Source organism: Mustela lutreola, chromosome 3, assembly GCF_030435805.1.
Source record: "Mustela lutreola isolate mMusLut2 chromosome 3, mMusLut2.pri, whole genome shotgun sequence".
NCBI classification, from domain to species: domain Eukaryota; kingdom Metazoa; phylum Chordata; class Mammalia; order Carnivora; family Mustelidae; genus Mustela; species Mustela lutreola.
In genome coordinates, this window is record NC_081292.1 from 201,810,853 (window position 1) to 201,826,675 (window position 15,823).

A 15,823-nucleotide genomic window follows, 5' to 3' on the forward strand; every position below is an offset into this window, starting at 1 on the left:
GTCACATGGCTTCTGCTGATCCCTTGGTTTTAATAATTTGTATTTTGTGCCACAGGCTTATATTAGGTATTAAAATCCAAAACATGAACCCAGGGACAACTGAAAGCTTAGTGTATGTAGTTGCGTGTTATTCTCAAATACATCTTCAAACAATAAATTAGCACATTAAGTGAAGAAGCTTATTTTAATGGAAAAATAGCTTTGGGATCTGACATACAGTATTGAGTTTGCATATGGTTCATAATTTCTCTAAGCCTCATAAAACTGAGATGGCAATGATCATTTCATAGATGTTATTATGAAGATTTTTTCTTTCTTTTTAAAGATTTACTTATTCATTGGAGAGGAAGAGAGAGAGAGAGAGCATTGCACACAGGGGCAAAGGGAGAGAGAGAGAGAAATTCTAAGCAGACTGCGTGCTGAATGCGTAACCAAACGCAGGGTTTTTTTCCCCCCAAGATTTCTTTTAGTTAGATGCAGCATAATTCATGAAGACTTAAAGTTATAAGACACTAAGGTCAGGAAATAGAAAAACGTTTTAAGATTATAGAGATACTTACTGGTGTCAGAAAGACTGAGCCAGAGTCTTGGCTCTGTAACCTTGGGCAAGTTACCTAACTCTTCTAAGCCTTAATTTGCTCAACCATAAGATGGAGAACAATTAACATTTGAATCTCAAAGGGCTGTAGAGAAGAATAAGTTAATAATTCCAGTAAAGCCCTACAAAGAGCTCTCTTACAATGCTAGCTATTGTAAGAGAGACAGCACAGTATATTAGTAAAGAACTCCAAAACTATGAGACAAACAGGTGGAACTATTCACAATGGCAAAGTCCCACTGGGGCATGGCCTTTTAAGTAGAGTTCAAGTTTGAGAGTAAGACAAGTGTGGACTCCAAGTCTTAGCTTCACTGGGCAGTAGACTTTTCTCCGGTATGAGAGATACCACCTCCTTCAGTGCCTAACAAGGAGCTGACAAAGGCATTTAGCTCTGGCTAATTACCAAGAAATGATATCCCATGGGCATAAAATACAACTAAGCTCTAAGCCTTTGGTCAAAAAACTCTTAAGAATTCACAAGAATTCGATGGAATTCTGCCTTTCTGTGTGTTTAAGCCTGGGTATCTGTCTATACACGTCCCCTCTTCTGACAAGGGTAAGATAATCAGTATAATGCATGTAACAGTACCTCCCACTTCAGTACCCACTGCATGGCAGGATGACCTCAACAATGTTTGTTATCCGTATTTGTATCTTTTTTACCCTTCTTTATCCTCTCACTTTCCCTTAACTTAAAAAAAAAAAAAAACTAGGGCAAAAATTAACTTTAAACATTTTTCACTTGTGTGGTCCAATCTTTCCCAAGGGTCAGTAATCCTCAAAAGAAGAAAAAAATAAAAAGCTTCTTATTTACATATTCTAGTCAAATTTCTGTTTGGAAAGAAAAATGCTAATATTGTATAATTAAGAGATTGTATCTCTTAATTGTATAGTTAATTAATTGTATAGTTAATTATATAGTTAATTATATAATTAATTGTATAGTTAAGAGACATAAGAAATCATTTGTTTTTTCACCCTCCTTCTCTAATTAGTTTAGGGAAATACTTTTAAGCTATTATACTTTAACTCATTTGATATAATCAACATTTGGGAAATATTTAAAAACAATGAAAACCAAAACCATTACCTTTACCAAATGTGGTTTCACCAAGGTTACTACTGATGTGTAGCGCTCCAACACAGGTGGAAACCCAATTTCTAATCGTGTTTTGCAATATCCGGTTCTCTTTGATATTACATCTGATTTTTTGCACCAAGGAACAAAATGCTTGTAATCCTCCATTCCTGATACCACATCGTACATTTCCTGCATAGAGTATCTTGAAAAAAAAAAGGGGGGGGGGGTTGGTGTTAACTACACCTAGTTATAAGGCATGTAAATACTTTAAACTGAATATAAATAAAACTTAGTATGTATAAGGCAATAAATCATTTGGCAATCATGCTAAACCACATGATGAAATGAATGACTTCAAAGCAATACAAAAAAATAAAAGGGAGCTAAATATTTGTATAAAGCAGAGGTCATAATTTAGCATACATACCACAGGCTGAATCTGGCTAATAGATGTATTTTTTGAAATTTTAATTAGTGGTCAGCATTTAAAAATTGAGAGTTTGGGAAAAAAAAAATACAAAAAACAAAAAAAACAGGGTACCTCAGTGGCTCAGGTCATAACCTCAGGGTCCCAGGACAGAGTCCTGGTCGGGCCTCCTGCTCAGTCGGGAGCTGGCTTCACCCTTTGCCTCCCACCCCTCCCCCGCTCATGTGCTCACTCTCTCTCTCAAATGAATAAATAAAATCTTTAAAAAAATAACCTCAATTGAAAGCAACTTAAATACATATCAGCTGATGGACAGTAATAAGTGCTTAATATAATAAAAAGTATTAGTAAATTATGGTATATCCATACTGCGGAACTCTCTACCAGTTATTTATCTATTTATTTATTTATTTGACAGAGAGAGATCACAAGTAGGCAGAGAGGCCGGCAGAGAGAGCAGGAAGCAGGCTCCCTGCTGAGCAGAGAGCCTGACGTGGGACTCTATCCCAGGACCCTGAGATCATGACCTGAGCCGAAGGCAGCGGCTTAACCCATTGAGCCACCCAGGCGCCCTCTACCAGTTATTTAAAAGAATTAAATCAAATATATACTTAAAGTTTGTTTGTTTGTTTATTTATTTTAGTAATCTCTACACCCAACGTGGGGCTCAAACTCATGACCCTGAGATCAAGAGTTGTGTGCTTTTCTGACTTAGCCAGCCAAGCACCCCCCACTTTGTTTTTAAAGTTTTGTGTCTTTTTTTAAAGATCAAATATATACTTTAGAGCAAGGAGGTTTACAATATATTAGTGTATGAAAAAAAGCACTTTACAAAGCATGCAGGATATGGATAATTCTATTATCCATTTAGGAAAAATTATAAGTAAATACTGTATTTCTCACTTTTAAACATTTGATATTTAGTTTTCCTGAAACTAATTGTTATATTAATAGAATATCTGTAATGAAATACAATGTGGGGCTCGATCCCAGGACCCCGAGACCATGACCTGAACTGAAGGCAGATGGTTAACAGAGCCACCCAAGCACCTCAACAATAAGTAGTTTTTAACTCAAGAAAAAGAAGTAGGAGTAAAGATAGCACATATACTTCCATACTGTTAGGTTTTTATACAAGCATGTAGTATTTTTGTAATTTATAAAAAAAGAAGCCATTTTAGAACACAAGGGAAACCTCTCATTCTTTTAATGAGCCAGCATAATGCCCTGACAACCTGAATATGACAACATAAAATATAAAATCTGGGGGCGCCTGGGTGGCTCAATGGTTTAAGCCTCTGCCTTCAGCTCAGGTCATGAGCTCAGGGTCCTGGGATGGAGCCCCACATCGGGCTCTCTGCTCAGTGGGGAGCCTGCTTCCCCCTCTCTTTCTGCCTGCCTCTCTGCCTACTTGTGATCTCTCTCTGTCTATCAAATAAATAAATAAAAAATCTTAAAAAAAATAAAATCTGCAGACTAAATATGAGCAAATAAAATCCAGCAATGCATTAAAAAAAATTAGCAATCAAATGCAACTCGTTTAAAGATTCGTGGATGGCTTAAAGCCAAGAATTATATTATACCAAAAGAATAAAAACTGTGTAATTCCCTCCATAAATGATCAAATGGCATTCCCATTAGAGTTAGAAATAAGATAAAGATGCTAGTTATTGTGGTTAGGTAATGTTGTTTTGGGGAGGAGTCCAAGATGGCAGAGGAGTAGGAGACCTTAGTTTTGTCTGGTTCCAGGAATTCAGCTAGATAGTTATAAAATCTTTCTGAAAACCTATAAACTCAACTGGAGAGCTAAGAAAAGAATAGCTGCAACTCCACAAACAGAAAAATGACCACTTTCTGCAAGGTAGAACAACAAGATGGAAAAACTAACCTCAGAAAAGAGAGAAAGAGGCAGTACTGACTGCCAGGAACCTAATCAGTATGGACAGAAGTAAGATGTAGGAATGAGGGTTCAGAATAATGATTATAAAGATACTAGGTAGGCTTGAGAAAAAGCATAAAAGACACCAGAGAATTCCTTTCTGGAGAAATAAAAGAACTAAAATATAAAGTCAAAATCAAAAAGGCTACTAACGGGATGTAATAAAAAATGGAGGCTCTAACTGCTAGGATAAATGAGGCAGAAGAGAGAATTAGGGACACAGAAGACTCAATGATGGAGAAAAAAGAAGCTGAGAAAATGAGAGATAAACAACTCCTGGAACATGAGGGGAGAATTCAAGAGATAAGTGATATCATCAACCAAAACAATATTAGAATAATTGGGATCCCAGAAGAAGGTGGGGGCAGAAGGTATATTGGTATATTGGAGCAAATTAAAGTGGAGAACTTCCCTAATTTGGGGAAGGAAACAGGCATTCAAGTCCAGGGAGCACAGAGAACCCCCCTCAAAATCAATAAAAATAGGTCAACACCCTGACATATAATAATAATATTTACAAATCTCAGAGTCAAGGAGAATTCCTGAAAGCAGCTTGGGACCAGTGGTCAGTAACCTGCAAGGTAGAAACATTAGACTGGCAGCAGATCTATCCACGGAAACCATCAGGCCAGAAAGGACTGGCATGATATATTCAGGGTGCTAAGTGAGAAAAATATCCAGGCAAGAATACCTTATCCAGCTATGACGTCATTCAAAATAGAAGGAAAGAGCAAGTTTCCAGGACAAACAGAAACTAAAAGAACTTGTGATCACCAACAGGCCTGCAAGAAATATTAAAAGGGATACTTTGAGCAAAAAGAGACCCTAAAAGTAACACAGAAACATATAGAAACAGTGACTTTACAGGTAACACAATGTCACTAAATTCATATCTTTCAATAGTTACTCTGAATGTAAATGGGATAAATGTCCCAATCAAAAGACAAAAGGTATCAGAATGGATAAAAAGGCAAGACCCATCGATATGCTGTCTGCAAGAGACTTATTTTAGATCCAAAGTCACCTCCAGATTTAAAAAGAGGTGGAAAACCATTTATCATGCTAATGAACATCAAAAGAAAGCTGGGATGGCAATCCTTCTATCAGACAAACTTAGATTTTAAAACAAAGATGCGGGGCGCCTGGGTGGCTCAGTGGGTTAAAGCCTCTGCCTTCGGCTCAGGTCATGATCCCAGGGTCCTGGGATCGAGCCCCACATCGGGCTCTCTGCTCCGCGGGGAGCCTGCTTCCTCCTCTCTCTCACTCTCTGCCTGCCTCTCTGCCTGCCTCTCTGCCTACTTGTGATCTCTGTCTGTCAAATAAATAAATAAAATCTTTAAAAAAAATAAAAAATAAAAAAATAAAACAAAGATGGTAGTAAGAGATAAGGAAGGACACTATGTCATAATTAAAGGGTCTCTCCAACAAGAAGATCGAACAATTGTTAATATTTATTTCCCTAAAATGGGAGGAGCCAATTATATAAGCCAATTAATAACAAAATTAAAGAAACACATCAATAATAATACAATAATAGTAGGGGAGTTTAACACCCCCTCACTGCAATGCACAGAACATCTAAGCAGAAGATCAACAAGGAAACAAGGGTTTTGAATGACACACTGGACCAGAGGGACTTCACAGCTACATTCAGAGCATTTCCATCCAGAAGCAACAGAGTATACATTTTTCTTGACTGCACATGGAACATTCTCCAGAACAGATCACATACTAGGTCACAAATCAGGTCTCAACTGGTACCAAAAGACAAGGATCATTCCCTGCATATTTTTGGACTATAATACTTTGAAACTAGAACTTAATCACAAAGGAAATTTGCAAAGAACTCAAATACGTGGAGGCTAAAGAGCATCCTACTAAAGAATGAATGGTCAACCAGGAAATTAAAGAATTTAAAAAATTCATGGAAACAAATGAAAATAAAAACACAATTGTTTCCAATCTTTGGGATACAAAAAAGGTGGTCGTAGGAGGGAAGTATATAACAATACAAGCCTTTCTCAAGAAACAAAAAAGGTCTCAAATACACAACCTAACCTTATACCCAAAGGAGCTGGAGAAAGAACAGAAAATGAAGCCTAAACTCAGCAGTAGAAGAGAAATAATAAAGATCACAGCAGAAATCAATGACATAGAAACCAAAAGAACAATACAACAGAGAAAGAATCCAGATAAATAAAATCATGAATGAAAGAGGAGAGATCACAACCAACACTGAAGAAATTCAATTATAAGAACATATGCTGAGCAACTACATGGCAACAAATTAGGCAACCTAGAAGAAATGGATGCATTCCTAGAGACATATGAGCTACAAAAACTTAAACAGGAAGATATAGAAATCCTGAACAGACACATAACCAGCAAGGAAATTGAAGCAATAATCAAAAATCTCCTAAAAAACAAAAGCCCAGGGACAGATGGGTTCCCAGGGGAATTCTACCAAACACAAGGAAGAATTAATACCAGGGTGCCTGGGTGGCTCAGTCAGTTAAGCATCTGCCTTTGCCGCAGGTCATGATCCCAGGACTGAGCCCCGCAATAGGCTCCTTGCTCAGCAGGGAGCCTGCTTCTCCCTCTCCCTCTGCCTTCCACTCCTCCTGCTTATGCTTTCTCTCTTGTTACCTCTCTCTCCTTGTATCAAATAAATAAATAAAATCTTTTTAAAAATTACTATATACTTCTTTTTTTTTTAATATTTTATTTGTTTGACAGCTAGAGAGAGAGCACAAATAAGCAGAGTGGCAGGGAGAGGGGCAGAGAGAGAAGCAGGCTCTCTGCTGAGAGCCTGATGCAGGGCTCGATCCCAGGACCCTGGAATCATGACCCAAGCCGAAGGCAGCCGCTTAACCAACTGAGTCACCCAGGTGCCCCACTATATACTTCTAAAGCTGTTTCAAAAAATAGAAATGGGGGGGCGCCTGGGTGGCTCAGTGGGTTAAGCCGCTGCCTTCGGCTCAGGTCATGATCTCGGGGTCCTGGGATCGAGCCCCGCGTCAGGCTCTCTGCTCAGCAGGGAGCCTGCTTCCTCCTCTCTTTCTCTCTGCCTGCCTCTCTGCCTACTTGTGATCTCTCTCTGTCAAATATATAAATTAAAAAAAAAAAAATCTTTTTAAAAAATAGAAATGGAAGGAAAACTTTCCAACAATTTCTATGAAGTCAGTATAACCTAGATCCCAAAACCAGACAAAGACCCCATCAAAAAGGAGATTTACAGACCAATATCCCTGATGAACATGGATGCAAAAATCCTCACCAAGATACTTGTAATTGGATCCAACAGTACATTAAAAGGATGATTCACCACGACCAACTGGGGTTTATTCCTGGGCCATAAGGGTGGTTCAACCTCCTCCAAACCAGTCAATTTAATACACTACATTAATAAAAAAAAAAGGACAAGAACCAACTGCTCCTCTCAAAAGGTGTAGAAAAAGCATCTGACAAAGTATAGCATCCTTTCTTTTTTTTTTTTAGCATCTGTTCTTGATTACACTCTTAACTACACTTCTTGACTACACTCTTCACAGTGTAGGACTGGAGGGAATGTACCTTAATATCATAAAAGCCCACAGCAAATATCATTCTCAATGGGGAAAAACTGAGCACTTTTCCCTAAAGTCAGGAACACAAAAGGGATGTTTACTACCACCACTGTTGTTAAACATAGTACTACAAGCCCTAGTGTCAGCAATCAGATAACGAAAAGAAAAAAAGGGCATCTGAATCAGCAAAGAAGAAGCCAAACTCTCACTCTTCGTAGATTATATGATACTCTATGTGGAAAACCCAAAAGATTCCACCCCGGAATTGTTACAACTCATACTAGAGTTCAGCAAAGTGGCAGGATATAAAATCAATGCACAGAAATTCATTGCATTTCTATACACTAACAATGAGAGAGAAGAAAGAGAAATTAAGGAGTCAATAGCATTTAAAATTACACCCAAAACCGTAAGACACCTAGGAATAAACCTAATCAAAGAAGCAAAGGATCTGTACTCAGAAAACTATAGAACACTCATGAAAGAAATTGAGGAAGACACAAAGAAATGGAAAAATGTTCCATGCTCATGGATTGGAAGAACAAACATTGTTAAAATGTCTATGCTACCTAGAGCAATCTACACATTCAATGCAATCCCTATTCAAAATACCATCAACTTTTTTCACAGAACTGGAACAAACAATCCTAAAAGCTGTGTGGAACCAGGAAAGACCCCCAAATAGCCAAAGGAATGTTGAAAAATAAAACAAAACAAAGCTGGTGGCATCACAATGCCAGACTTCAAGCTCTATTACAAACCTATAATCATCAAGACAGTATGGTACTGGCACAAGAACAGATACATAGATCAATGGACCAGAAGCCAGAAATGGACCCTCAACTCTATGGTCAACTAATCTTCCACAAAGCAGGAAAGAATGTCCAATGGAAAAAGGACAGTCTCTTCAACAAGTGGTGTTGGGAAAATTGGACAGCCACATGTAGAAGAATGAAACTGGACCATTTCCTTATACCACACACAAAAATAGACTCAAAATGGATGAAAGACCTCAATGTGAGACAGGGATCCATCAAAATCCTAGAGAACACAGGCAGCAACATCTGTGACTTCAGCCACAGCAACATCTTTCTAGACACATCTCCAAAGACAAGGGAAACTAAGGCGAAAATGAACTACTGGGACTTTCTCAAGATAAAAAGCTTTTGCACAGCAAAGGCAACAGTCAACAAAACCAAAAGGCAGAATGGAAGAAGATATCTGCAAATGATATAACAGATACAGGGCAAGTATCCAAAATCTATAAAGAACTTATCAAACTCAGCACCCAAAGAACAAATAATCCAATCAAGAAATAAGCAAAAGACATGAACAGACATTTCTCCAAAGAAGATACCCAAATGGCCAACAGAAAAAAATACAAATCAAAACCACAATGAGATACCACCTCCCACCAGTCAGAATGACTAAAATTAACAATTCAGGAAACAACAGATGTTGGTGAGGATGCCGAGAAAGGGGAACCCCTTTATGCTGTTGGTGCAAAGGCAAGCGGGTGTAGCCCTCCTGGAAAACAGTATGGAGGTTCCTCAAAAATTGAAAATAGAGTTACCCTATGACCCAGCAATTGCACTACAAAGTATTTATCTCAAAGATACAAATGTAGTGTTCTGAAGGGGCACCTGCACCCCAATGTTTATAGCACCAATGTCCACAATAGCCAAAGTGTGGAAAGAGCCCAGATATCCATTGTCTGATGAATGGATAAAGAAGATGTGCTATATATATACACAATGGAATACTACTCCTCCATCAAAATGAAATCTTGCCATTTGCAACATGGATGAAACTAGAGGGTACTATACTAAGTGAAATAAATCAACCAGAGAAAGAAGACTATCATATGATCTCACTCATATGTGGAATTTAAGAAACAACACCAAGAATCAGAGGAGAAAAGGTAAAAATAAAATAAGACAGAATCTGAGAGGGAGACAAACCGTAAGAGACTCTTAATTATAAGAAACAAACTGAGAGCTGCTGCAGGGGGGGGTGTAATTGGATGATAGACATTAAGGAGGGCACATGATGTATCTATACCTCTGAAACTAATAATACATTTTACATTAATTAAATTTAAATTTAAAAACTTAAGTAATTCAAGATGAAAACAAAACATTGTTCTCAAAGTATTCGTCAATGTAATCAAATCAGAACATGAAATATGAGACACATGTAACTGTATTACGTGAAATGATCAGTCGGCAGGTTACAGGATTATCAATTCAGAAGAGAAGCAATTCAGAATTCAGTCAAGTAACCTGTTACAGAACTTTAAAAATTAATGCCTTTCCTATTAACAAGAACCTATTAGAAAACAGTCTATACTATAAAATGCAAAACACCTACAATAAATTCAACACAAAAACTTCAGGGCCTCAACAGAAAACAAACAACAGAAACCAACAGTCTATGGAACATGTAAAAGATGAGTGAATAAGGAGAGCCAGATTCATACTATTCTTATAAAGACTCACCACTGTTACAACAGTATTCAACTTAGAAATGATAACAGTATTTGAGACCACCGCTGTGGCCTGAAAAAGACGGCTGGGATGTGATTCTGTCCCCTCTTCAACAGGTACAGGGTCACGATCTATCAGGCCATGCCCTACAACTACCCAGTGCCCGCGACCCCACAGGGCCCAAGCTTGGAGCGGCTGAAGAAACTGCGAGCACCTCTTATGGCAGGGAGGACACCTCCTCCCAGTGGCCAATAAAATGCGAAAAGGGAAAGAAAAAATATATGCAGTAATTTAAACAATCACAATCTAAATTACAAAAGGGATGCTTTGGATTAAGAGAGAATGAGTCTTTTTGTATGTTTAAATTAATCTTTATGATCATGAAATGAAGTCCACAGTAGAGGGGAGGGGGGAAAAAAAAGCCCTACCTCCTAAAACCTCTGAGGTTTTACTCACTTTGAGATAAATGCTAAAATAAATCCCATGAAGAAGTATGAAATCTTGCAGCCAGGAAGTTAATTGTAATTAATAATAAAATAATGTAATAATGAAATATTTAAAAATTGTAATAAAAGCACCTAAGAAAGTAGTATAGCATAGTGGTCAAGGGGATGGGCTTGGTAATCAGAAAGGACTATGCTCAAGTACCAACCCTAAAACTAAGCCACATGACCCTGGGTAGGTTGTTTTGCCTCTCAATTTTATTCTCTTCATCCATAACAGAAAAGTAACTCTATAGGGTTCTTTTGAGGGTTAAGTGAAATCATTTTGGTATAGTACACAAAGCTTAATAAGCATTTAATAAAGAGACGCCTGGTTGGCTCTGTCGATTAAGCGTCAGACTTTGGCTCAGGTTATGATTTCAGGATCCTGGGATGGCGCCCCAGTTGGGCTCCTCACTCAGTGGGGAGTCTGCTTGTCCCTCTGCCCCTCCCTGCTTGTGCACACGCCCTCTCTTTCTCAAATAAACAAATAAAATCTTTAATTTAAAAAAAGCGCTTAATAAATAGTAACTAATATTATGTGTTTATGTCAAATATGGAAAAAAGGTAAGATGATCACTCGGTAAGACCAATTTGTAATAAAAAGAATTTCAGCGTGAGAAAGAATAAGGAAGTAAATAACAATAAGTAAATATGGTGGGAAAAAAATCTTAGGATTTATGCATGACACTTAATGTACATTATCTCCATGAGCTTTAGTTTCCCCATCTCTAAAATGGGAATAACAACACCTACCTTACAAGGCTATTGTGAGAATTAAATAAAACTGTAACTATAAAGCACCCAGTAACACCTGTCAAATGACAGGCACACAGCATAAAAAAAGATATTGGTAGTGATTCAAAAGTAAAACAGACCAACGTATTATTTATCTTTTCATTCACAGATACCAGCTCTGGCAAAGATGTCTCCCTACCCAATTATTTAGGCTCTCTTTACATGGTGTTATTGCTGGGAAGAAGTTGCTCCCCCGCCACAGAGGCTACTATTCCCAATTTCCCTCTTGCATTTAGATGGTATTATGTGACTAGTTCGTGCCAATAATCCCTTCCAGATGTTTTTTTTTTTTTTTTAAGATATTATTTATTTAATATTTATCGCTGTGCAGGGGAAGAGAGAGTGCACAAGCAGGGGGAATGGCCAGAAGAGGAAGAAGGCTCCCTGCTGAGCATGACCTGAGCTAAAGGCAGACACTTAACTGACTGAGCTATCCAGGCATCCCTCAATGCGGTTTAGAATCAAGTCTATCTATAAGAGTCTCCGAGGACTAAGAAATTACAAAAGGCATAAGTTAGATGGAGCCTAGGTTCCTAAACTGCTGCCCATGGATGGGGAACACCCACTTAAACTTTACATAAGAAAGAAATAAACTTTGGGGTTTTACCTGTGTAGCTGCTAGTATTACCTTAACCAATACAGTGACTTAGCCAGTAATAAAGGTAATTTTAGTGACAAAAGCTGAGTCTGCTGAAGGTCCTTCACTACAGAAAAATCAGAACAGAAAAAGCAACTGAAAAAATTAATGAAATGCACTTGTACAAGAATTTATGTAATACTTAATGGCCTGTTGAGACCCCCTTGTAGAAATTCCCATATGAACAGATTCTGTATTTCTGGTTTAGCAGAACTGCAGTCTCTCTATTCTCTTCTCTATACAACCCCTAGATCAAGGGCCCAGCCTTGCCCATTGCACGGTTCGGCAAATAAAGTTTTATTAGCACAGAGTCACACATTTATTACATATTGTCTACAGTAATATGTCATCTGGGGTACAATTACAATGACAGAGTTGATTGGTTGCTACAGAAAAAGTACGGTCCACAAAACCTAACATATTTACTACCAGGTCCTTTACAGAAAAAGTATGACAACCTACGCCCCAAGTGGTAGGAGCCACTTAGCACATCTGTATATTACCTTCTATGCATGTTTATATGTGAGGGAGCTATATAAACATATTGGGCCCAACATACCACTAATGTTGCCACTATAAAAACAAACGGTATACAAAAATGCAGGTCTAAACAGTTCAATTACTTCCTTTACACACCAAGGTTTAAATCTATCCTATAAAGTTACCATGTAATTATGTTTATTCAACAAATATTTATAAAAGAGCAAAAGCTATGGAAAGGCCCAACTAGAAAAAACAAAGCATATTCTGTACGAAGAAAATCCAGGAAAAAAAGTCACGATATTCTACAGAAAATTGTGAACATACTCTTTTAGCAGAACTATTATTCTATACAAACCCTAGAATTCTCCTCTCTGAATATTCTTTTCTTTTGTTTATTAATGGTGCAGCAATTTTGAAGAAGGTTCTTGCATAGATCTCCTTAGGCAAAATTGAGGTATGTAGCAGAAGAGTTCTGCTCATCAGTATGCCACAGGAAGCTGAATATCTAAAGAGACAAAAATTACTTGATTAAGAGTAGCACTGAAAAAAAAAAAAAGAGTAGCACTGAAAATTAAAAGAAAACACAAATTAGACTGTAAAATACTATCACATGTTACCTTTTTTTTTTTTTTAAGTAATCTCTACGTCAAACATGGGCCTCAAATTCATGATCCCAAGATCAAGAATCACATGCTCCATCAACTCAGCCAGCCTGGCACCCCAGTAACTATAACACTTTAGAAGGCTTCACAACTTTAGAATATTCCTGAAAAATACACACACACACACACACAGTTGCGCACACATGCATGCACAGAAACACACACAAAAAATAGTTTCTTAAGTGCCATAAAGAAAACTAAAAATAACAGCTTATGGTTAGGGTTAGAAGTTTCTGGCACAAATGGTATCTTTCCCAGAAAGTTGGCTTTCAGTCTCTAGTCACAATATATTCTTCCCATACACTTGCTAGAATATTCATCATTTCTTTTCTTTTTTTTTTTTTTTTAAAGTAAACTCTACCCGCAATGTGGGGCTCGAACTCATAACCCTGAGACCAAGAGTCACATGCTCTACTGACTGAGCCAGCCAGGACCCCTCCATCATCTATTTTCTAACTCATCTATCCAGGTTGTCTTCCCAGCTGGATCCACAGAGGTTCCTTAATTCTTGATCTACTCCGAGACTGGAGACGAGACTGGAGACTAGAGATCGAGTGGCCCTGTTAGAACTGTTGCTTTGTTCTTTCCCTTCCAATCTCCATTTCAATGCACATATGTAAAAACTCATGTCAAGGAAACTAAAGTATGACTTGTTTGGGGTACTTCTAAATATAGATGCCTGATATACTTTTTTCCACCCGAATATTTTTGCCTTTCCCTACTAAGATTATTGCATAACTATTTTATACTACTATTCATGTATTAGTTCACATACTTATTGAGTTCTTGTTCTGTGCGCAGTAGGGATATAATGGTAAAAATAAAAATTCACTCTATGAGGATTTAGTAGGACTTTGTAGGTAAGGATTCAAAAAAAGTGCTAAGAAAGAAATGGGGGTGGGGACATGTAATCGGGAGCTCCTTTAGGAGTGGGGTAGAAGTTTTCTGAGGTTATATTTCAGCTGTAACTTAATGGAAGAAGTTAGCCATGTAAAGAGAGAAATAGCTATGTATGTACATAAGAAGTGTGTGTGTGTGTGTGTGTGTGTGTGTGTGTATGTACGGAAGGAGGAGAAGTAGATGGGGAGCATTCCAGGTAGTAGGGAAAGAGCCTGGCAGTATCCAGAGACTAAGACTAACAGTGTAGCAGCACTATAGCAGGCCAGGAGAGTACCATGAGATAATGTTAGACAGACTAGAGCTGGATCATGCTAGGAATTATTAACCAGGATAAAGCAATTTGGAATTTATCCTTGGTGAGAATCTGTTTAAGAATTCCAAGTAGAAGAGTGTTATTTCGGGGTGCTTGGGTGGCTCAGTGGGTTAAGCCTCTGCTTTTGGCTGCGGTCATGATCTCGGGGTCCTGGGATCAAGCCCCGCATCGGGCTCTCTGCTCAGCGGGGAGCCTGCTTCCCCCTCTCTCTGCCTGCCTCTCTGCCTACTTGTGATCTCTCCTCTTTCTCTGTCAAATGAATAAAATCTTTAAAAAAAAAAAAAAGAGTGTTATTTCATTAAATCAAATCTTCAAATTATTTTTTAAACGTTATTTTTTTTAAAAGATTTTATTTATTTTTTTTTTTTTTTTTTTTTTAAAGATTTTATTTATTAATTTGACAGAGAGAAATCACAAGTAGACAGAGAGGCAGCCAGAGAGAGAGAGAGGGAAGCAGGCTCTCTGCCGAGCAGAGAGCCCGATGCGGGACTCGATCCCAGGACTCTGAGATCATGACCTGAGCCGAAGGCAGCGGCTTAACCCACTGAGCCACCCAGGCGCCCCTAAAAGATTTTATTTATTTATGAGGGAGAGACAACGTGCATGCACACTGGAGGGGCAGAGGGAGAGGGAGAATCCTGAAGTGGACTCCCTGCTGAGGGTAGAGCCCAAAATGGGGCTAGACCCTAGGACCCTGAAATCATAACCTGAGCCAAAATCAAGAGTTGGCCGCTTAATCCACTGAGCTACCCAGGAGCCCCCAAATTATTATTTTTTTAAATATTTCCTTTTTTTTTTTTTTTTTTTTTAAAACGGGTTGGGGGCTGGTAAGGAACTGCAGAACTACCCCCCCCACACACACACACACACTCCTGTCCCACTTACAGGCCACCACCCGCCAGCGATGCCCAGGTAGGGGCCAACCCTCCAGCTCCATCCACTTTCAGGACTAGTTGATTCAGCAGGTGAGCTGTTACACAGTCCTTAGTGGGCCCAAACTATTTTTTAAAAGGGTAAAGAATAGCCTGGTCAAAACTCCTTGTGTCATACATAAAATTTGCTTTATAAAATAGGATTTACATATAAATAAAATTTCTTTAAAGACACAGACACCCTACAATGTGGCCAGGGAGGAAGAGACAATGAAGTCAAACAAAGAATGGTTGAAGAAATGGGGAATATTCAGCCAGGAGATAGGGATGATCCCTGAGAGTATGGTTCCAAAATGTAAAACAAAAGTCCAAATGGATGGAAACAAATTTGGGCTCCAGAATACAAGAAAGAACTTTTGAACAATTAACACTCTTTATAAAAATTAGATGGGCTTGGAGCACCTGGGTGGCTCAGTGGGTTAAAGCCTCTGCTTTCAGCTCAGGTTGTGATCCTAGAGTCCTGGGATCGAGCCTTGCATCGGGCTCTCTGCTTGGCGGGGAGCCTGCTTCCTCCTCTCT

General features: G+C 38.4%; 1 protein-coding gene across 4 annotated transcripts in view; it reads right to left on the minus strand.

Annotated features, from left to right (window-relative positions):
* Positions 1–15,823, minus strand: part of COQ10B (coenzyme Q10B) — a 37,365-nt gene that overhangs the window by 18,371 nt on the left and 3,171 nt on the right. For 2 of the 4 annotated variants that reach the window (XM_059168502.1, XM_059168503.1), the window contains exons 2-3: positions 12,853–13,002; positions 1,689–1,881 (exon numbers count right to left, since the gene is read on the minus strand). In XM_059168502.1, coding sequence (XP_059024485.1) covers positions 1,689–1,881; positions 12,853–13,002 — 343 coding nt within the window. The remainder of the gene's footprint in view (positions 1–1,688; positions 1,882–12,852; positions 13,003–15,823) is intronic. The other 2 variants (XM_059168504.1, XM_059168505.1) reach the window with 1 other exon arrangement.